Here is a 24,398-nt window from a genome sequence, read left to right as displayed (position 1 = left end):
GCAATCAGATAATTATTGTTTTCATTCTTTTCTGAGGCTTCTCAGCTTCCTAGGAGAAGAAGTGCTGGCAAAAGGATTTTACAGAAAATATCATAGTGACAAATAAATCCTTCTTTTATTCCTTTAGCTCTGTCCAGCCTCTGTTGCAGGAGCCTCTCCAGGCACCACCAGGACTGGAGGTGCTTCACTGGAGCAAAGCAGCAGCAGCTCCAGGCAAGGACATCAAAGCACCTCTGAGGGGCAGCTGTTCTGTAAATCCAGCTCAAGCTTGGAGTACATTAGGAAGAATATATTTCATGGTTACTTCTTTTATTTTCAAATAACCCCAGAGTTATGTGTTTGTTTGTTTTCCTTTAAGAGATAAATGTTTCTTCCCAAAAGCCTGTACTAATTGCTCTGCTGTCTGAAAAGAGCATTTCTTTGAAAGCTGGGGAATCTGTAGCTTCCCAGGAGCTACAGAAGATTTAAACCTTCAGAAGTGTCAGTGCTTGCTTGCAGGGCTCAGGCTGTCCAGCCCCGACAAACCCTGCAAAAATTATCAATGCAAATCTCTCTTTGGGCACCTTTGACTTGCAAACAGCAAGACACACTCAGAAAGAGCTACAAACCCAAATAATGTTTACCACAGATTATTTATACATTTACTGTTTACCTTTTATACTTCACAAAGGCAATACTGAAGGTACTCATAATATTTCTTGCACTTGTGAGAGCAAAAAGCTTATTAAATACCTCACAGTCACTCCACTTGAAAGAAAAGCAGGTAGGAAAGCAAAGTTTTTTCTTTAGTATTTTAACTCCAATTCTCCCAGCTCATCCTTCTTGCTTTGTCTCCTTGACTATGCAAATTACTCCTCCTCTCTGCTTCAATCTTTTTGCATTTTCTACTTCTCTTCACCCAGTGCTGGACTCACAAATTACCTCCATCCTCTGTTCTGTGCAGGCTGTAAAATGGTAATTACTGCTCTATCAGAGAAGTGATATCTCAGTGGGTTTTATGAACAAATTCATGTTTGTTTAAAGATACTTATAGCAGCAGAACACCCCCATGATAACGTTTATCAAAAACAAAACATTTCTGTGTTACAAAGCCTTAACGTATGGCCACAGGTTATCATTAAGTTATCAACTGACTGCATATTAAGATCTAATTGAAGAACTTATTGCAGGGCTCCCCCTCCTTCTGCAATGATGATTTATGGCACATTTTGTCACTACAATGTGCAGCAGTTCAGTACAAACACAGCACTTAACTAACAAGATGACAGAGGCAGATATTCCAGCACAAGCTATAAATACTCAAATGAGTCAGAGGTTGTAAATCTGTTGTAAATCATACCTGATTTGTAGGCTGGAACACATTTTCTAATCTTATGGAAAATGCCTCTGCTGGTTCCTACAATAATATGACGCAAACTAGAAAAACTCAAGACTTTTCTTTTGAAAAAAGACTGATTGTGTTACACTCTGTCAGAATTCTACTTAAAATCCTGATGAGATTCTCTAAAAAAGTTTCATTTTCCCTTTTTCCTATGGAACTACCACTAAACATCAGTAACATCTACCACAGCCAGAAGGAGCATATTATCAATATACACAAACTTCATTTCTGTATGAGCAGGATGGAGGTTACAGGAAGGTGATTCACACACACATGAGCACAGGCAGAGAAAATTCTAACAGCCCATTTGAGCAGGGTAAGTAAAGAATCAATTTACAAATATGCAATGATCTACATGACTGATTTGGAAATAAAAATAACCCAGCTTTGGAAACAGGTATGCTGCAACTCCTGTCATCCCAACAGAAATGCCAGAGCAGGGGGTGGGATCTCAGATCTTTTCATCCATTCTTTTTTTCCTTTTAACTCTCTTTTCTAATAGAGCAGAGCATGTTCCTCCAGGTAAAATATCCAGCTCTGCCTGTGGGGTAACAGATAACCTGAAGGAAGTATGCCAACATTTGTGACACCACAATGGTTTACCCAGCAACCACACACTGTTACATGATTTCTGTTCAGTCCCCCAAAATAAAATGTATGAAAGCATAAACGTTGGCAGAGCAATCTCCCAGCCTGCAGACAAGCTCCCTGACTCTGCAAGCTGCATATTAAAATCATCACACTCTGAGGAGTCCCAAGGCACACAGCCCAGACGGCCTGGGGGAGGGGACAGCTCCTCACAGAGCACAGATGGAAGGGGATGATGCTCAGCTCAGGAGCCACTGCACCTCTGGGACAGAGGACAGCCAGTGCTGAGCCCCAGGGTCACTGCAGCCACTCCAGCTCCTGCAATCCTGCTCCATCACTTCCCAGCATGAGCTGAAATTCCCATTTTCCCCTTGGAAAGCCCACCTCTCCCTGCCTGGTCCCATGCCATGAACATGCCAGACAGACCTGCAGGGATCATGGAGGTTCAAAGGCACAGATTGACCAGCTCTGCTTTACAGTCAAGGGATAAAAATATTTTCCAGCTAACAATTCTAATAAAAATATTTACCAAAACACTTTTTATGTTAGACTTACTGCAGTATATAGGCTTAACTGTTTTTACTTCTCTGTTTGCAGATTTAGCACTTACCTTTATTGCATATAAAGCTGGAGGGTTGGATGGATACTTTCCCTTTCAATTACCAGGGTGGATGTTTGAGTAACAAACCACTTAAGCTATTTTGTATCAGCTTTAAACAAATGCATTCAGATGAGGTGGGAGTGGAGCAGGCCAGGAACTGATCGCCTGTGCTGACTAAACCTGCAGGAGGATGGCTAGAAGAAAAGCAGGCAGCAAAACCCACCCTGGCAGTCTTTATGACAAGCCCAGTTCCCTGAAAGCCCCTGTGGTTATTAAATAAAAGCCATTCCTATGCTAGTGACCCTTTACCACACAGAACAGAGCTCACAATTACAGCTGAATGTTTTCATTAGAAAAGCCTTTATACACAAAGTTTCTTGATCAAGTGCACATAAACTGGCAAGAGTTTATACATGTAAAATAAACACTAATAGCCTGTGCTCAATAGTCCTGTTCTGAAAAAAATTACCATAAAAGAACAACAACTTGAATTTGCAATAAAAACCTGCTCATTTCCCACCTCATCTAATTCTGCAGTGCTTCTCTCCAGCTGAACAGGAAGACTACTTTCATTTGTTTTCAAGTAATTGAGAAACATTTCAGGTCTTTATCAGCTCTCCAATCTCTTTTCTTTTCACATTCCCTAGAATTGTTGCCAACGGGGTATTTATAAAAGATCCAGCCTCACAAAAATACTCAGGCAAACAACGCTGCAGGGAAAAAAATAGAAACTGAAGGAGCTGTAGAGAAGATTTAAATGGTTGGATCATTGTTAAAAAAGAGAAAAGAATTTATTTCAGTGGATGCAAGAGCTGTGTGAGGGAGCACTGCTAGCCTGGGCTCCTGCAGCAGCACATACCTTTCCCCTAAGGGTGGAAATGTGTGTTTATTTTGGAAGGGTTTGTGCTCCACATCACAAATGGAAACATTCATCTGGGGCTGAGGCCTCAGAGCAAGGCTGAACTGACAACACACCACAAACACACCCCCACAGGAAACCTCCTTCCTCTTTCTTCCCTTCTCTTTCCTGAGGCCTCACCAGAGACTGAACCTGCAGCAGCCCAGACCAGCTCCGAGCTACATGAACAAACCACGCGAGTTCATTACTGGCCAGCACAACAACTCCACGGCTCTGGGACAGACAAATCCATGAAAAACTAACTATTAATTAAAAACAATTAGACCTTGGTCACAGGTTTCTAGCACAGAAGAAGCCAACTCCTCCCTCCCTCTCAAGCCTCACCACCTGGCCCTTCCTACCCACTTCAGCCAAGTGCCTTCTCCTCACAAACACTGCTGAGAGCAAACAGGGGCTGCACAAACACCCTGCCCCAGCCAGCTGAAAACAAACTGAAAAACCCTGCCAGATCCCACCTGCACTTGTGTGATTTCTTTTTCTCCACTAGGACCCAACTAGTGCAAGCACCTCTCACTGCCATGGCAACCCATTTGCAGAACTCAGTGACACACACATAAAACTAAGCAAATTTTTTTTTAAGTTACCACAAAGAGCTCCATTAAATAATATTTATAAAGATCTCACCTACCAAAATCTACATTTTGCAAAATGTCCAGCTTTAATCTCTGATTTAATACATCCTGCTCACTGGCATGCATTACCTGCTGCAGTCCACTCACTCAGTTTTGCTGTGCCATGCTGTCATCAAAACTAATTTAATTGCTGTGTCTCAGATAGGAAATAAATTAACTAAATTCAATGATAATCCCTGTGTTGCCTTTTAGTTCTAGTAGCATGTGTCACTTATCCTCAAAAATGTATCCAAATAAAGCACTTGGTGCAGCATTGCAATAAAGTTTACAGTCAGCTCTGAATATTGTAGGAAAAAAGTTCAGTCAGATTCCTCCTCTCGTTAATTTTGTATTAATATTTTATCTATTTTAAGAAATTCCTGCTACCTCTCCTAAGCTCATGCACATCCCTCCTAAAGATAAATGTAAGGAACTGCACTATAAAGAGGAAATAAAACATTTCCACAAAGCAACCTGAAAAGTAACAAGGCATTTGGCAGACAAAGGAAATTCAAAGAAGGGTCACTCACAGGACTGTAAATAACCCCTAGCCCTTGCCCTGAGCATGAACAGGAGGTTTGGGTTCTCTGTAGGACAGGTCCCCCCTTCCAGTGATGCTGAACCACAGAAAGCTGCATCACTGCTCTCACAGATGAAACAATAAATGCCAAAGCTGCTTAATCTCTAACACAACTATCCTGATGCACTGCTGTCTTCTCCCTGATCCATATTTTATGGCAATAGAAGATTCTTAAATACATGGATAATGAACAAAAAAATCCAACAGATGGAGAAATGCAGTCCCTAAATTTGAAAGAAACAAACTCACAAGCATACCTGAAAAACTGAGGTTATTAACTAGAAACTTAAACGTGGCAGTTTCAAGCAATTAAAAGCAAAGCTGTCACAACACAGACAGAAATAGTAACATCCCACAGAGGGAAAGCAGAAGGCTCCGTGTCTCACTCCTAACAGAAATGAAGAGCCACTGCATTACCACGTGAAAATGAATTTAGTTACCCTGACAGCAGAAACATCTGCTGCTGAATTGTGATATTAAAAAGTCATTATAATCCATTATAGAACAGTGAAACCTTTTCACACAGAAATGAGCTGATACAGAGAACAAAACAAGCAATGCTGTGAAAACAGAAATATTCCATTTAGATAGAAATTGCTCCTATGTATCTGAATTCCAAGGTTTTTCATGTACCTAAGTTTTGGTGGGACTCACATACCTCTGCTCCCTTCTCCTGAAAGTAAAATCCAGTGTTATAAATGACATGAAATCTCACAGTGCAGATGCTACAGAATTTAAACTAAAACTTTCTGACCTCTCCCTTTCTACATAAGAAAAACTCAGAAAGAAAAGGACAAGGTTTTGATAAATTACTGTTACAGTATCTTCATCATGCAGTTATTACTTTATTTTTCTGAATTCATCTCATCAGAGTAATATTTAATTTCTGCTGTATAAATCATAAGTGTTTGAAACATAAATACATCATAAGTGTTAGAAACATAAGTTGTTTAGTCCAGCCCTTATGTCAGGCTTGGCTCTTCCCTAATTCTCATTCTTTGGGACTCTGGGAAGCTCCACTTGCCTGGTTGTCACCTAATTACCCACCAAGAAATGACAATGCATTTGAGCTGCCTCAGAACTGAGACACAAAAAGCTCTGTAGGCCACCAGATGCAGAAGAAAGACATTACCTTGCCTCTCTTCCTCACCCTTCTGAAAGGCACAGCTTCATTAACTTTTCTCCCAGGGAAGCTGGCAGCCCAGTGCCCCCAAAGAGAAAGGCATTTCTTACCTCTGCTGCTTCCTGACCCTGCTGCAAAGCAGCTCCACTCACTTCCCAGGCAGAAAAGCCACACAGAAAGAAAAACAGGCAGCGGTGGCAGCAGGGGAAATAGTTTCTTCTAAGCTCCATGAATTGAGTTTACACATTAAATTGAGTTGAATTGTGTAAGGGGAAAGGGGCAATTACTTGTCTTTGAAACAGATAAATAACTACTAACAACTAAATGGAAAACTGCATCTGTCTTGACAAAAGAGATGACACATGCTGTGTTATGGTTCACAGAAAATTAATCCATATATTCTTGTCAAAAGGCTGCCATAGAATACACCCAGCAAGATAAGCCACAGCTTATGCTGAGAATCCCAACAAAACTTTAGGAATATAACAATCCTAGTAAGATATACTCCCCTCATTAAACCGACACAATGAATAAAAAGTACAAGCACATTTTTTAAACAAGCTTATCAAAATATCAAACATTTCACAGAGAATAAACATGAATTTACCTTTGGTTTTTTGTTCAGCAGCCTGAAAGAAAAGAAGAACAAAACAAATCAACCACTTGTCAATACTGCAAATGATACCTACCAATTATAGGGCTGCAGGCCTAACTTTTTGCAGAAACTGCTTACATAAATCAGGCATTGGTTTCATTTAAGGACTAGAGAATTTTAGTTTAACTCCATGTGACAGAAATGTCTGCCTGAAGCCAGAAGGAGATGCCAAAGAGGAAGTGTAAAGAATGACAAGAGAGGGCAGCAGCCCCTTCCACCCAGCCAGCCTTCCCTCTCCTGGGGGGCAGAGCCTTTCTGGGCCCTTGAGCACCCAGCACAATGAACTTCTGTGACTTTATCCAGCATCCCTTTGAACCCACCCACACCAGCACCTTGCACAGAGGACCTGTTTATTTTATAATCTGTCTGGAACTTTTTATGATGCCTGATTTTTATACCAGAAAAGACAGCCATCGATTCTTATTTCAAATTAAAATTCCCACAAGTGGAGCTGCAGCATCAGTAGCCATAATCACATTAAAAAGTGAAAGGATTATTACAACAGGAACATGAACAAACCTTTTTCTGAGCACCTTCCTTCTTTTTCTTTTCTTCCTGCTTTTTCTTTTTCTTTTCTTCCATCAAATGTTCCTCTTCTTGTGTTTCTTGTTCTTTCTCCCTGGTAAGAACAAAAGTTAGGAAGAGTTTTCCAGTAAGATGAAGTTTCTCCAGGAAGGTGAATAATCCATATTTGCATTGCTAACTTTCTACATCTCATGTCTAAAAAAGGCTGCTTCTAATGCTGCAATAAAAGCTCTAAAAAAGAGCTGTTCCAAAATTGAAACTCACAACAAATAAAATAGCAGGCAGTGAGAATTCAGAAAGGACAGATTTTATTTGGAATGTCTTTCCACAATCACTCATAAGCACTGTTCAATATTAGCATATCCTGGGTAAAGAAAGTTTGAAACTGGAAAAAAAAAAAGGAACAAAGTAATGAATGCAAGTTCTGCTGGCTTTCAGCAGCTGTGATTCACAATACACCTTGAAGAACATAAGCAACTACATTACTTTCATTACTTTGCAACTATTTTTCTCTTTTTGATCAAACACATGCTGCATTAATTTTCCACACGCATCAATTTTGTTCTCAAGAGTTGTAAACTAAGGCCCAGATGAATTCCAATAATCATATTTTGTGCTCATCCTATAAATTCTTGCTGAAGAATTTGCATTAATGCAAAACAAGACTGTTCCAGTATCATCTTGATTAAAAATTAACCTGAATACTCCCAAATCAAGAAGGAAACCCATCTGAAACATTTTCTCTGCTTCCTATGTCCATCACTGAAATAAATGGTTATAGCAATGACCCTCCCAACATCCTTTCCAATAAATACCAATGCAAATAATTCATTTACTTCTCTATAACTGCTTTATCTTCCTTGACAGCTCTTCAGGTCCTGATCATTTATCAGTCTCACAGATCTTCTGAGAAGGCTGTTTCCGATGGGCTGAAGCCATTACCATCACTATTATTAGATTCAAAGCCTTCCAATTACTCCTCAAGATCACTTTTAGCCTAATTTACTATTGCTTTACATCTACCTTGCCAAAGCCTGTAGCCCCCCCCCCCCTCCCTTTTCTTTGTTTGGATCTTTGTTGGTGTTTAAAAAAAGAGGTTTTTAGTTACAAAACTCTTTATTTTTGGTCACAATCTGTCAGACTGCTCTTTACCTAAAGAAGAAAACAAACCACTCTTCAGATTTTGATTGTGTCTTCAGACATTCCCCATGAAACATTTTGCCTCTTAACAAGTTTCCATTTTCCTACATAGTTTCCCTTTGTTATAAAAAAGGGAACATTGTAACTTCTGATATTTTGGTTCTGGAGGGCGTTCTGGGATTTGGCTTTTTCCCTTGCCTGTAAATACTGACCCTGGCCATGCAGATGCTTTAATGCTTACACAGATCCTGTATGGAGCTCCAGACTAAATTAAAAGCAGATTCCCTTTCCTTGTGTCACCCCAAACTATAAACACTACAGAAAGCAATTCACAGCTCTAAGCTTAGGCGTTGGTGCCTTTTTAAGGCACTTTACAGCACTCAGACTATTTACAGAAGTCAGAGATATGGCAAGACCCAGGGCCTGGAACAGCAGCCAGAGGTTGGGCACATCTGGGAGCTCTTGGTGCACCACTGGAGGTCCAGGCAGCTGGGATGGCATTAATTATCTGCTTTTAAAATACTGATTCACCCTTCTGTCATGGCCAAAAGTTCACACCTGCTCAGCTTCTGCCATTCCCAAGGGGTCACCTTTTAAACCCTGAGGTTTGGGAAACATCTGCCCTTAGGAACTGCAGGTGGGGATGTGCATTACACTAAAAAAATGTTAAATCACACTTAAGACAAAGATGCATGGAACTGAACTTCTAAATGCCTTCTTGTAGGACTTTGCAAAAAGTGATGACTTAGGTTGCCAAAAGAAACTGAGTTGGAACTGTAACAGATTTGCCTTTATCCCTATTAGCTCAGTGGAGAATGTGGCATTAAGTATCTGGTTTTTAAATACTGATTTACCTTCTGTCATGGCCAAAAATTCACCACCTGCTCAGCTTCTGCCAGTCCCAAGGGGCCACCTTTTAAACCCTGTATGTAAACTGAGGTTTGGGAAATATCTGCCCTTAGGAACTGCAGGTGGGGATCCAAAATTGTTAAATCACACTTAAGACAAAGGTGCGTGAAACTGTACTTTTAAATGGCTTCTTGTAGGACTTTACAAAAAGTGATGACTTCGGTTGCCAAAAGAAACGGAGTTGGAACTGTAACAGATTTGCCTTTATCCCTGTTAGCTCAGTGGAGAACTGAAGTCCCCAGGACCTCAGAAACTACAAAGAAACAACATCCAGGCCCTTCATTTGCAGTGCTCCCTACCCAAGTCACAGCAGACTCTACAAAGGCCCAGTTCCAGTGAACTCCCCCAAGCCCTCACACTGCTGCCAGAGGAAGTTCAGCTTTTTCTGGTTTTTGAAAGCAGGTGAATGAAACAAGTCCATGTAAAATGAGAAACTTTTTGGTTTTCTCTTGCTGGTATTTAAGAAACCCCATGCCATTACAGCCATTCCAGAACACCACAGTTACATTTAAATCCCCTTCAATACTCAGGGCAGTATTTAAAAACAAAAACAAAAAACCACACACAAAAACAAACCACCATCACCACTCTGCCTAACATGCAGAGTTTTCTTTAAGCTATAAATTATCTATTACCCAACTTCCTTTTTAAGCCTCCTTTATAATATCAAGTTCTTTTCCTAAAATACCAAGTTGAAAGGGATCTTAAAGATTATCTGGTCCAACCTTTCTTGTTCCAGCCAAGTCTTTAAAGGGTTGGACATTTTCACCACTGCCAAAATCATTCCTTACACTGGACTCCACTATCAATTTTTGTTTCCAGGCAATGTAGTGGAATTTCCAAATATTCCAAATCTCAGGTCAGTGAAATTTGGAATAGTTGGAAATCCAAGAAGAGCAAACATTTTCCTCCACTAAGAATCCAATGTATTTTATGACAATATTAGCACAGCAATTACAACATCAGAGGTAGAAGCGCCGCTCCTCACAAAAACCTGAGGTTTGGTTGTGGGGTTATTTTTTCATTTGTGAGATTAAAATAGCCTTGGATTAGCTCAGAAAATGATACTGCAATTTTTAATGGAGCTCAATTTTCAAACCTGATTTACATAATGACACTTGTGAATACATGTGCTTTAAATATGCTTAAAATAGAAATAAAGCTCCGAGCGGCCTCTCAGATGGCAACTCTTGCTGTCACTTTTAGGCAGAAATTAGTCATCTAAGAGCAAAACAAAAGGAAAACAATAAAAACATGGCTATATAAAGTTTGATTACGTTGTCAAAGGCACATGTTACAGCTTTGCTTCCTGAGCGACAATTTAATCTTTATTGCAGGAAACTGGCTAAAACATTTCTGAATACAAAGCTCAAGTTCTAAAGCAGGAGTGTCTCAGAATATCCCTGTAGGAGTTTGCCTTGTTCTTACATATGGATCTGAATGGGGAGGGATTTTTATGAGCAAGGAGTTTTACTACAGAATGAAGGGGTGTTTTCACAGATTGCAAATTGCTTATGAAATCCAAGCCTAAGCCAAGGTTATCTTTAAAGTGGATGTGCTTGAGAGCTCTCTGAGAGCAGGAAAGCAAGAGGAGCTCAGGTCATGGCCACAACAACTCCAGCACTGTGGCTCTGTCATTGCCTGCTGCTGAAAGGTTTATTAATCCCTTTAAAAAATTAACAAATCTAGCTAAGTAGGAACTTGAGTTTTCCTGCTTCCACAGCTTAAGGCACAGCTGGCATTGTGGACCAGCACTGAGGGGACATTTTGGATGAATACTGCATATTTTGCAATATTCCTTTTGGGAACAGTGTTCTTCAACACCCTTCAGGTAGAGTCTATTTGTATTATTGCCCACACAGTGTTTTAGAGTTCAGAAGTTCCTGCAGTAATTGTGGGCTAAACACAGACCTGTCTCTCTTGTCATTCCATGTCACACTGCTCCTAACCTCAACAACCTCATTAATTTTGTTGTACAAGCAAGATGCTGAAGGTTTATTTACTAACATAGGAAAACTGCCTTTTCAGCACAGCATTCCTAATCCCTGCCTACAGATGCCTTTGTCTGGTTTAGCCACCATACTTTAATGCCAAGGTACCTCTTGCACCTTAAATCCTATTTTATGCTGGAACAAACTCCCCTGACAGTGGTGGAAGTTGCTCTTACTGACAGAAATCCACAATTTGCACACAGCTGCTCAAGCACTGCTCTGGTTTTGACTTTCCTCACCATACAAGAGGTCATTGTGCATTCCTGCACAGGCATTTTTACTAACAGTGATGATAGCAGGGGAAAAAATGGGAAAAAAAAGGAAAATCTTATAACTGGAATTGTAAGGAACTGGCAAATAATCATCCAAATGCAGGGTGTAGAGGTTTTATGGAAGGAATGAATAGATCCATGCATGGTTACAGGAACAGATAACAGAGGGTTTGGACAGCACAGACATGAGCTCTCAAAGACAAATTCTCCAAATTTGGTATCACAGTTTCAAACAGAAAGGAAGAAAATGGCTACTTAAGAAATTCTTCAAGATCCCATTGCAAGAAAGAAGTGGCTGAAATCTTTAGGGCAGAAAAGAGCTTGAAGGGTGGTGATGAAATGGGATTAAAAATTAACATCAAAATAAGAGTATCAAACTCTGGAAAGGCAGACTTGGATTCCTTCAGGACACCTGAAATACTGTCCCACATGAAGAGGCAGGTGCTGTTTCTTGGAAGTCACCAGGAATTTAAACAACAATGCAGATACCCACATGTACAGCAGGAATCCTACACAAAGCAGGAGGTCACCAGAGCATCTGCAATCCTTGTTTTCACAAGTGCTGCAACAGATAAACCAAAAATCTGTATTTGCCTATTGCTAATTTTGTTTCCTGCTTCATCTTTGCACGGTGCAGCTCTGTGACCTTTGCAGAGTAACTATGGGTGAAGGGAAGGAGCTGGTGTGACTGGTAAAGTGCCAGCTTTGTTCCCTTGATATCCAGGCTCAGTCATTAATCAAAAAGAGTCAAGCTGGTCCCTAATTACAAGCTCTCCAATCACCTCAAAAAAGAACGCAGCATGCAAAACTAGGTCAAATAAATAAGAAGGAAATATGAAAAAAAAAAAAAACAGTGCAAACACACAGGGACAAACTGAGAAAAGCCAAAAAAATATCAGCAAAAAGCAACAAATCAACCTTTAAGTGCTTCATTAACATGCAAGAGGAAATATTAGTTTTGATTCTTTCTGGGGAAGGGGGAGCAGTGACAGATGACCCTGTGAGGGCTGAAGTGACAGCACTTGTCTCTCTGTTCAGCCCTCCCTAAAGAGGTCAGCAGGGAACAGATGGCCAACAACGGCCACGCTGCTGTGGTGACGACACCGATTTCTGCCAGGGATTTCTCCTCTCCCAGGGATTTCTCCTCTCCCAGGGATTTCATGGGCTCTGGCCAAGCTGGTGCCAGGGGCAGCAAAGCACCCACAGCCAGGCCTGCTCCTGCTCCACTGTCAGGATCTTTTGCTGCTCACAGTGACCCAAGATGTGTTAGAAAGTCTCTTTTCCCAGCCTGGTGCTTGAAGAAGGAGTCAGGGCTCTTCATTTCTCTGTCTCAAGGTTGTTTGTTGTTTCTTATCTATAAAAAATTTTCTCCTGCCCTGCTGAGGTCCATCCAGCCGGACAGTTCCAGGCACTCTGCCTGCCCCCAGGGCAGTGTTATGGCTCTATATTAAAAACTACATATACAATGTTTACAATTACTTTCCAATACCTCTCACCTATGTTAGACAGTGAGCTTCTACTCTAAACCAGTTTGTAAGTGCCAACATCACAGCAGGAGATGGAGGCCAAGAAGAAGAAGGGGAAAGGCTGGACATGCCCAGATCCCTCCATCTTGCCTCCTGAACCCCCATTCCAAAAAAACCCAAAATCTACTTTTCCACCCTGTGATAACTTCACTACCATTCTACTTAACTGCCATGGCTTGCAGATCTTCATCTGAGGTTGGTAACTTGCTCCACAGGTCATAATCAAACCCACAGGTGTTTTGTGCTCTGTGCCAGGGTCTCTGAGCCCCCTGGCAGGGGTCTTGGCCATGCTGGAGAGCCAGAGGGATGCCCTGGGTACCCACACTCCACCTCCATCCCTGCAATGGCCCATTCTGGCTTCCTTCCCAAAGCTCTGATGAATATAGCACTAGCTATATGTGGGAACTAGGGGACAGAGAATATTTTGAAGTACTGGTTGTGATTTTTGCTTACAGAGAGGGCTACTAAGACTTTGAGATAGACTTAAGTTCACTGGAGTGTAAAACAGATAATAGAGAACAGTGTAGTTTGTTATTAGGTGAGTGTAGCCATGATATTTTCTGAAAAATCTTAGGATTTTGTCTCCTGAGAAGCCTCAGGAACAAAAAGTAAACAATGATTATCTGCTGCTGTGGAATGCAACAGGTGCATCTGGGATTGGTCTCATGGGGTTGTTTCTAATTAATGGCCAATCACAGTCCAGCTGTATTGGACTGTCTCAGTCAGTCACAAGCCTTTGTTATTAATTTTTTTTTCTATTCTTAGCTAGCCTTCTGATGAAATCCTTTCTTCTATTATTTTAGTACAGTTTTAATATAATATATATCATAAAATAATAAATCAAGCCTTCTGAAACATGGAGTCAACATTCTTATCTCTTCCCTCATCCTAAGACCCCTGCAAACACCACCACAGGTGAGAAATTTAAGTTTTAGGACTTTTAGTATAGACATAAATAGGAAATAAGATTAAATATTTTAATGTTGTCTTTGTCTTCTTACAGTGCTTTTCCTGTACACTAAATCTAGTACAGACAATGTACCAAAACTTGTAATAAGATAACAATAAACAACAAACTGAAGACCAAAAAAGTCCCATAGGTCTCTCTTTCCTAACACAAAACTGTTACAAAAAAGTTTCCCCCATCAAGAGAACCAAACAACCATACAGGCAAAACACTCAAGATGTGTTTAAAAGTCCCTTTTCCCAAAATCTGAGATGATTTGGCGTCTCAGGAAAACTTACATGATATAGCAGGGAAGAAAAGGAGATGGAGATAAACATTTTGCTACCACTCCAAAGAGGAAACCAGGCCAGCAAAGGCAAGAACAGCTTAAAAATTCCTGAGAGAAATGGGATGTTCCCCCCTGGCTGGGCCTGCTGACATTTTACCATCTCTAAGTCATTGCAGGGTACCTAAAGCACGAGCAGGTGGATGGATGGCACTCTGGAAAAGCAGCAGATGGCAAAGACTGCACAAAACTTACAGGGAAGAGAGAAAAATATCAGCAAGAGCTAACAAGGATTTGTGGAGGTTAAAAAAAGCCTGATTTTTTTCCCTACAGCACAGTCCTAGTATTTTTGGAAAAGATGAAAGAGAAGCAACCAAACTACTTTTCAATCCACATGGAGATTTTTGTTAGTAGGAATATGATTGCTTTATTATTTAATCATTTTAAGAACTATTATTTAGTAATTTAAGGTACATACCAAAATCAGTAGTATGTAAAATAATAAAAAAAAAACAATAAAAACCCACAAAACTCCTCCCCCAAGGCAGGGACCTGATGAATTTCTGTTGCAGTGTGCCACATGCCCAGCAGTAAAATTTTAATGAACCACTTGGCTGCTGGGAAAATGTGTCCACTTAGTTTCTAGAATATATCAAGTCATGGGGCTGGAAAACAATTAAGGAGGGACAATACTCAGAACACCCTGATTAACTCAAAAAGGCAGAGAATCAGTGAGAAAAAGCACAAGGTACCATGTTTGGCAGGAAATATCCTATATAAATACAGCATAGGGAACAAATGGGAGAACACCAGTTTTGGGGAGACAAAAAAGCAGGTGCTGCAGTGGATTTCACTCCAAAGGTAAATCAACAACATCACAGATGGTCAGAAGTTCTTTAGCTGGTGTGCTGTGTCCAGTTTGGGACTTTTACAGCAAGAGAGACACAGGTCAGCTGGAGAAAACCCAGAATACAGCACCAAAGAAATCAAAAAAGCACAGGCTCTTGGTAAAAACTTCACTTAATCTAAAGAAATGGCAACCCTGCTATTCAAAAAGGTGTTAAAGACAGAGGTAGAGAAGCAAGGAGTAAAATCTTTCTCCTTTAGCTGTGGTAAGTAGCACTGAATTTAAATTGCAACAAAGAAGATTTGGATTAGGTAAAGAAAAATCCTCCACACTGAAGCATTTTTAAAACTCCCAACATTAAAATGTATATCAAATCTTTATAAATATACATTTGGAGAAGAGGAAAAACATAAAAAGAAGAGATTATTTCTTTTTTATGAAGCAAAATTGATATATGGCCACACCAACTCCTAAACACAAAAACAATTAGACAGAGAACTGGAGGCCTCTGCCCATGTACAAAGTGAAATCCTACAATCTCCTTTCCAGGGAATTAGTGGGGGAAAGCCCCCAGTCACACCCTGTGCACAAGATAAATCTATGGAGGAGTTACAGGTACAGTTGTGAGCACTCAGATTGAAACTTCACCCTGTAATTTGAAAGTCTGGGTGCAAAATTTGTTCCTGTGGGGAGTCATAAGTTCAATGAGAGTTTTTGTTTGACCATAATTTATGATTCCTTGATGCCATGTTTTGGGGTTTCTCACTGTCCAATTATGTCTCTGTCCTGCAATTAACCCTCATTAATAGATTATTTGCCTTGACAGGAGATTGCTTCCTCTGAAACATCAAGATATCATCCATTGCTAACAGATGTGGGCTGGGGCTTTGCTACCTCCAGTTTCTGATGAACTTATCTTGAAATGTGTAACAGAAAATTCATCTGAACAGGGGCAGCAGTCAGATTTCTGCATCCACTCAGAAATTCCACCAAACCTGGAGTCTGCAGGAGCAGAATGGAGCTGCCATTCAAAACCAACCAAGAACATCACAGCATTAGCTGAGAACATGGTGTGAAAAACATTCTATTAAAACTGCTGAAACTAGAGGCAGATTTTAGGTTGTCCAAGAGATTAAATTAATAATCCTGCTCCTACAAAGTGTAAAACAGAAATTCCAGGATCAGAAAGTGTCTGTGTTCCATGCTCTGTCTCAGTAGCACACAGTGTTTCTAAGATGTCACTTTGGAATATTGGTTGAAGAGCAATAAAATCCTGGCAGGACCCCAAGAAGAGAAAAAGAGAACTGCAGCTGGTGTGAGCTGCAGGACCTGGGCTCCCACTGGTAGTTTCCAGCTCAGCCAGTGTTAACTTGCTGTGACCCTCCTTTGTGTGCACATAAGGTAAATAACCACTCAAGCAGATTAGATTAGAACAAAAATAAGGCAGAACAGGTAGTTACTATCATTCAATTCAAGGTATTTTTCAGAAGCACACCAACCTGGCCTTGTTTTAGCTTCTCCTGGTTATCACCAATGACTGGAAGAGGAGGGAAATTCCAGAGAAGAAAAAGTTTTATAAACTAAAGATGCAGATGAACTATGACTGGCAAACCAGAAGTTTGAAGAGCCCATATTTGAACACTGTCAAGTTCCAGCAAATGTTTGCAGGGTTTGGAGTTGTTTTTTTTTGCTCATCTAAAGACTTCATTTTGGTTTTGTTAAACACTCCAGTTTCTCCTGGTGTGTTAGCTGAGAGGGATGGGTGCTAAGGAGAGCACTGGAGTAAAACCAGGAATATTGCAGGTGCTGTTAACCCTTTATTACTGAGCAAAAGTGACACTGCAGAGGATTTCCTACTGACACCATCCCTGCTCCCGGTGGAGCCAGCTCCAGCCTGCTCCCATGCAGCAGGAGAGCATTAACTGCACCCTTGGAACTCATCACCCAGTGACATCTGATTTAAAAGGCATCTGAGAACTGCACTCCAAGACACATGACACCAATCAAAGCACAGCAAGTGGGGACAATCACCTGATCAATCATGAAGTTGCAATCCAAATGAAGAGATTCATGTAGATAATCCCACAGGGATGCCAGCACACAGGTCCATCCCCGCTCCTGTGGGAGTGCTGCTCTCCACAGTGCAGGGACATTAGTGCTCATACAAGCTCCAATATGGAGCAGATCAAGGAGTTATAGGTAAATGTGGCCATGGGCAGTTCTAGCACCCAGTTCTACACCAAACCTCAGCCATTTGTGCATTTCAGGCATGAACCATACCAGAATTTACTACCTCAATCTGCTGACAACACCACAGCTCACGGGCACCGCTCATGCTATGCAAGCACCAAAAGTAAAAAAGCCCCACATGCCCAAAAAAAAGCTTGCCTTAAATTCATCACTGAAAGCAGGCTACAAACAGCAAGGAACACACTCTGAAAAACAACTCTCCTCCCCCAGCAAACACAGAGTGATGGAAAAATTAAGCTCCACACAGTGAAGGGTGCAGATAACCAGATTTCCATTCCCTCCCAGGCCTGATGATAGTTACCAGCAGTTGATCTGGCATCTGCTCCACAGCTCGTCCCAAATCTTCCTGGGACATAATGCACAAAGGAAAACAGCTTTGGAATCCAGCAGCTCAGCAAGAGCACAGCATGTTTGTCTCTCCAGATACTGCTGGCTATTTTGGTTTCTGGAAATACTTCAGAAGATGAGAGCCCTGTGCCAGTCCCCCTCAGTGACCAAGTGTCACCCTTTAGCTGACCCAGGAGCCACAGACAAGCTGATGGCTCTATGCAGCTGAACTCCAAGAACAATTTAGAGGAGCTCTGCTTCCTGGGGCAGCTGCACAGACAGACTGCAATGTAGGAGGCCAGGAAATTGGAACAGGAGCAGCAGCTCCGCAGGATGTTTTGCCATTCCCAGGGAGGGAGGCTGCTGGAGCCAGTCAGTCACCTGTCATCCTGAAGGGACAACGGGGTCAGGAGGGACAGGCCACAGCTGGGAGCACTGTGCAGTGAACCCTCAGAGCCCTCCAGCAAGCAAAGCTAAGCCTTCATGCTCCTCTATTGAAAAAAACTTGAAAATCAACTTTGTGTTACTACAATGATGCACCATTTTACCTCTAAGGATTTCCACCTAATCCTCCTTTCCCCCTTCCATTACAGCTAGGTGCCAGTGCTCAATTATCTCTGAGCCCAATCACTTTGTCAGCAGCAGGTGAAAGCACAGTGAACTTATTTATTGCCAGAGCTGAAGACCAGGTTGGTGCTGTCACACAGGTGGGGTGGACAACACAACTCACAGCATCAAAAAAAGGAAAGAGAATTTACTCTGAAGCCAGGGTTTGTGGTGCTACCGTTGTGATTATTCTGGGAAGAAGGTGGTGTTAACACCTTCAGCAAAAGACCCCCAGCTTACAGCAGCCACAGCTCCATTGGGTGTCCACCTTCATGAGTGGCTCGGTGTGATGACACAGGCCCAGGAAGGTGAGCAACACCTCCCCTGAGGCAGAGTGGAAAAATGCACACACACTACCCTCACTGCAGCCACAGGCAGGGACACTGCACCAGGCAGGTCCAGGAATAAAACAGCACAGCAGCAGGGACCTGACACACATGTGTCACCCCAGCCGAACACTCATCTGCCCAGCTGAGATGACCTGAGGTCCCCTCCAGCCTGGGCTGTCCTGTGACATTAAAATAATTTCCTAGATGTGTGGCTGAAGCTGTAGAAGCCAATCTCTAGGAAGAGAGGGGGTGAGCCTCTGTTACCACAGCACTGAGACCTCCAGGTGTCACCTTGGGGGCACAGGTGGGTGAGATGCAGGACACTGGGTGGGGGAATCACAGGACAGCAGCCCCACAGGGAAGGGATGTCCCCAAATCTACAATCAGAAGAAAAATAAGGACACTGCTCCTCATGCTGCAGAGCCCAGGGTGGGCAGGATGAGGTGCTCTCTCCCCACACTGCCTTGGGCAGCTGAAGTCCCTCTGTCCCTCTGTGCTGTGACACCTCACCACACCTGCTCCACAGGCACAGGTAAACTAAGGCAAGCTAAATCCACAGCTGCTGACACAACGAGGCAAAACGAGATGAAAAAGGGAAAAGAGATGTCAAAAAAAACTCCTTGTCTTAGAAACCAAATGGGAAATACACTCAAAGCAAATCTGAGGATGGAGATCTAACTTTTTGTAAGATGTTTATTCTTTTAGAAGATTTCAGAATACACAAACCCATAATTTCCTTCTGCTGCATTTTTAAATTTGCTGAGTAAGCTCATTGAACATTCAAGCTGTTGTCTTCAAGTTTTCCAAATACCATTCTATTTAAAGGCACTGTGAATAGGGAATTCAATTTATCAAATGAATGAAAGAAGAATTCTTAGCAGGAACCCTGGTGAGCTAATCAAGAGTCACAATAAAATGTCAGGGGTCCTGGAATTCTCGGCAGGAGGTTAACACCAAATTTGATCCGAGTCAAGGAAGACAAAACACACTATAGACTAATAAACTGTACTAAAAGTTGTGCACTGTGAATTTCTGAAAGTTTAAACACAAATGAAGAAAATTTACTTGGTCTGTGCACTTTATACACTCCTTGTATTTCACTGCAAAAATCAAAACACACTGTTCACCCTAATAATGTCATTTAACTTAAAGAAAATACTTTCTAAAGCTTTTAAGTTTTTGTTCCACTGCATCTTCAGCTGCAAGACTGTTTTGAAAATTAAGATGGCAGCATAATTTGAGTAAGATAAGAAACAAAAACTCTGTACCTATCTTTAGGCTGGAAACTGGATTCAGTTCAAGATTTATCCTGTCATCCAAAATAAAGGAAACAGCATAATCCAACCACCTTTCCTTCCACAAACCTACCAGAGTTTAAAAGATTAGCCCTGGGTGCTGAAAGGGTAATCCTTAAAACTTGTGCTTAATGAAAATCAACTTCTCTGCTCCTCTCCTCACTTTCCATACTAAAAGCATAAATTAGAATATCAGACCCAGCATCAGAATGGGCCATCATGCATTTTTCAACTTGGCAAATGAATAGCAGCTCCACGGGGGAGGAGAGGCAGGGTGGGGGAGAGATGGGCAAAGGAAATAGCCATAAATGATCTTCCAGGACAGGAAAACTAGTTGCAGTAAATACCACTTTGGAAATCAATTTATGGTCAATTATGATCTTAGTAATAACTATTTTATGCCTTCATTTAGTGCATGAAATGCCAAGGGGAGCAAATATTCTCAGAAATATATCCAATATGTCTCCAAGTATTTTATCTGATCAGTAGATGCAGCCAGAATCCCAGAAAAAGCAACTCTTGCTTGTCTGGATGCTGAGGGACTGGGGATGGGGCAGGATGGAAGCACAATTTCAGGGCAGGTGGACTATCAGTGCTGCAATATCACCTAGATAAAAAAGATTTTATCAGTCTGGGTTGTTGGTTTCACAAGCAATGAGTTTTGTCATCACTGCAGTATTTCACCCAGAGATCTGTGAAGTACATTTCATTCTCACAAATGTAAGAAAAATTTAAAGTTAAGGGAGAGGATTTCTAAGAAAAAATTAAAGGGTTTTTTTTTTTTAGGCAAATCATTACGTAAACATCCATCCACTAAGCCAACCACTGCTTTATTCAATTAATACATGTAAATGTGGTGGCAGAGTATAAACACTGACATCTCTAATGCACTGTTGGTGTAATGAGACTTATTTGGACCATTCTTTTCTCAAGTGAAGGAGTTGATTCTATGAGATTGATTAGAAGAATAAAAATAGTAAAAATTCACCACATTCACCAAACTCCACCTAGATGATAAATCTTTCACCTGAAACAGAGCTATTTATACAGAGACTGCTTCTCAACAGCAGCAGTTCTTTTGCTGTGAGACACCAAATTTAGCTCCACACCTGGATCAGACATCTTTTATTATGATCATACTAGAAAACATTAAATAGCATTTAGTTTGCTACCACTAGGCTCTCCTCCTTCCTTATCAGAAGATGTTGCATTCCCCATATTAATTTATTTTTGAAAGATTCAAGATAAACATATACTTCATTATAGTTTACATCAGCAAAGAGAAACCAAATAATTTCACAGGCAGGAAGATGTGAACAGCACATGTATGCCAACAGGTTATTTTTAACTAAGAGCAATTTCTTCTGCATCACAAAACAGGAATGAGTACTGGGCACTTACAGCATTCCACCAGAAGGAGATAAGGATGATTCAATTTGCAGAGATGGAGCATCTTTTGTAAGAGAAAGAATTTCAGGGTAGCACCCATTTGAAAGCTGCCGATGTGGTAAAAACTCAGACAATACAAACACTGGGAGCAATTCTCTTCTGTTAAGTTTGGGCACTTGGAAAGTGCAACTAAAAACACTGAGGGAAGAGGAAAGTTGAGACCTGCAGATGGACAGAACTATGTTAGCACAGAGATAATGAGGAATCCTGCTCCTGCCTTTGGTAACACACTCGTGTAGTGTAAGGAGTGATTTACTTGTTTTACACACACCCCCATTAGGTTATGCCTGCAGTGCTACTGAAGATTTTAGCTCCATATTTCATGCGCAGGATCATCCTCAAGGCTACTGTGAACACACACTGAGTTCAAGCAAAAACATTACAAACACCACCAAGAGCACCTTCCATGGTCTACGAATGACCTTGTAGGAACACAGGAAAATGGCAGTCAGCACATTATGCATCTGTACAGCTGATTTTTATTTTTTTCCCTTGGCATTCTCCCTGAACTGCTCCTTTTTTCTAGAACGGTTTGTGTTAAAGCACTGGGCTGATGCTCTTTTGTTTACCAGTAACCAGCCACTGTTTAAAAACAAGGATCTCCATTGTCAGCACCAATGAATGACGCGAGCATCAGCCATGAAAACACTTTGGAATTCTGAAGAACTCAAAGACCTGAGAGTTGGAGGCTTGAGCAGGACTGAAATCAAACTGACACAACACAGATATCTGGCTGAGCTTAAAATAGACATGGCAGAAGTCAGCCTGGACTAACAATCGATCTGTAGACAGACACACTGACCACCCAGAATGTGTTCAAGCCGCAGCAAGCACTCCCCATCCCTCCACCAAAACAAACAGCTCTCCCACTTCCCATGGGGAAGCTTTGGAAATGCAGGATGAGAGAGAAAACTGTAAACTTTGTGCATACAGAGCACGGGAAGGGAAGAAAGGAATAGGAAGGAAAAGAGCACAACCAAGAAAAATCAGGTAATGTCATTCTAAGAGACTCCTCTTGGGCAACACTGTAACAAAGGCAGCAGCACCATCCCTACAGAAAATCAGCATGGGAAAACACGCACAGACCCCAGAACAAGGAGATGGGGGAGAGAAATAGAGGGAGGAATGGATCTCCCTCTGAAAACACCCATGGGCAGCAACTAAACATAGCCCAGGGTGGTTGTTTTCCTTGCTGTGGAAGGGGGGTGGCTGTTATCTTTTCCTAAATGAGCCTATACCTGGTAGCTGCATGATAACTATTTTGAGATATATAAACATATTTTTTCTCTAGGGCTTAATTACCACAAAGGATGCCAACCGATTTGACAAGTCAATTTTTCTCTCAAATAAAAAAAAAAAAAAAAAAAAAAAAAAAAAAAAAAACACCTGAAAAATCTTATTGTCTAGCAATGCAGAGCTTAAAAAAAACAGCGCAACATCCAAGGGATAAATATTAGGTATTTTCAATACAAAGCAGTAAGCAATTGTTACCATTTCTCATAACCAAGTTCCTAAAACACAGAGGTTCCGGACTGAAATCTAAGTAAATGTACATCTGGTTTGCAATTTTTTAAATGGCTGTACATTTCAAACCCCAGAAAAAGCAGGCTGCAGATAGCTGTTTATTACAAATGACTTCCACCTCCTCCACAGCCCTCAAAGGCAAACTATAAAGCTGTGTGCAAAGCCAGACAATCTGGGCACCCAGCCATAAACCATCACTGCTGCAGCACAGATAACTGTTCTCCCTCTCAGCCATCCCTGGCTGCAAACCCACGGGGAAGAGCTCCAGAAACCAGACCTCAGGACTGCCAGGGCTTCTAATATTTTATGAACTTGAATTACAACTACGTTTGAGACCTCAGCGCTGAAAAATTACAGCGCTGATTCACACCCAGGGCTGAGACCAAAACTCACTCGGATTTGCCCGGTACCCTGAACCTCGAGATGCAAGAACAGCCAGTGATTTTACAGCTGCCTTCAGTGACAGAAGCCTTTTTATTGGGAGGAAGAGACAGACATGCTACTCTCTTCAAAAATAAGACAAAAGAATCAGATGCATGTTTTAGAGTAGTGCTGTATTTTCCACCATCTTTGACACGACCTCAAAGAGCCCAGGGACTGCTCGGTGCCAGTTTCTTTATGATCAAATCCACACATTTGTACCTTGGGCGGGAGATTTTAAAACATATTAGTGACGAGGCAGGAAGGAGCACAATGAAGTTTCAGAAAACACAGTTGTAACTGTATTTGGGAATCCACAGCGAAGTTAACCATGATTAAGTAATGATAAAATAAGCCCAAGTACATCTCCTTCTGGTATTTAAGATGTACAACTCAGCCATGCCTTCAGTTGACAATTTTCCTAACTAGCACAGATTCCTAAAGGGAGATCAAATACTACTTTGATTCCTCTGCTTTCATACATTAAGAATAACCATCTTTCATTTTACCAACACCATTTGCCAGTGAAGAGACGGCACAGAGCACATAGATCATTTAGTAATGCAATTTACTGTCACTTCTAGATCATCTCCCCATTCAATAAAGTATACTTCTCTTCTAAACACTATTTGCCCTGGCTGATATCTTCATAATACAGCTGAAAACCTCAAGCCATTATCACTAGAAAGCATCAGCTGATCCTAAATTGGCTAGACTGCAGCGTCACAGGCATTTAAGAGGTTTCCTTATCATTCATCTTTAATACTGAGGGATCGACACATTCCTACCTGCAGCTTCCAGGCCAAGGGGAAACCTTCTAATGGTATTACCATTATCTTGTAATCTGAATTTTAAACAATTAAAACAATAGTACTTTTGTGTTGCAGGTCTCTTAGTGTTACCAAAGATGATACATTTTTTATCAGTTGTCGTGTTCAAAGTCTTACATAAAACACTGATTTTTTTAAAAAAATGCAGAAATATGCACTCTGCACTAAAGCTGCTGAACCTTCAAAGAGAAGCAGCACTGTAACAAGGCACTTAAATTTAAGCCATCAAGAGAGACCATTTGATTTACTCAGGAAAGGTTTGGTCATTTTATTTAAAATCTGCAGTTCTTTTAGTCAATACGATCTGGCAATTCTTTCCAAATGAAAGCCTCTTTTTACTGAAGCAGGGGATGGCTCCACCCCTGACCTCCTCCTTCAGCTTGTTTTGGAAAGGGGCCAGATGACAGCATTTGGAAAAGCGCATGTTTATCTCGGCGAGGCCAGCTGCTAAGTTAACATATTACCCGT

General features: G+C 41.2%; 1 protein-coding gene across 1 annotated transcript in view; it reads right to left on the bottom strand.

The window, feature by feature from the left end:
- Nucleotides 1-24,398, bottom strand: part of TNRC6C (trinucleotide repeat containing adaptor 6C) — a 105,450-nt gene that overhangs the window by 76,505 nt on the left and 4,547 nt on the right. The window contains exons 2-3 of the mRNA XM_059486098.1: nucleotides 6,978-7,077; nucleotides 6,411-6,432 (exon numbers count right to left, since the gene is read on the bottom strand). Coding sequence (XP_059342081.1) covers nucleotides 6,411-6,432; nucleotides 6,978-7,040 — 85 coding nt within the window. The 5' untranslated portion in view covers nucleotides 7,041-7,077. The remainder of the gene's footprint in view (nucleotides 1-6,410; nucleotides 6,433-6,977; nucleotides 7,078-24,398) is intronic.

The sequence above is a fragment of the Ammospiza nelsoni genome, chromosome 19 (assembly GCF_027579445.1).
Source record: "Ammospiza nelsoni isolate bAmmNel1 chromosome 19, bAmmNel1.pri, whole genome shotgun sequence".
In the NCBI taxonomy this organism is placed as follows: Eukaryota; Metazoa; Chordata; class Aves; order Passeriformes; family Passerellidae; genus Ammospiza; species Ammospiza nelsoni.
The sequence above is the reverse complement of the archived record's forward strand: the minus strand, read 5'-3'. Positions and strand labels throughout refer to the sequence as shown.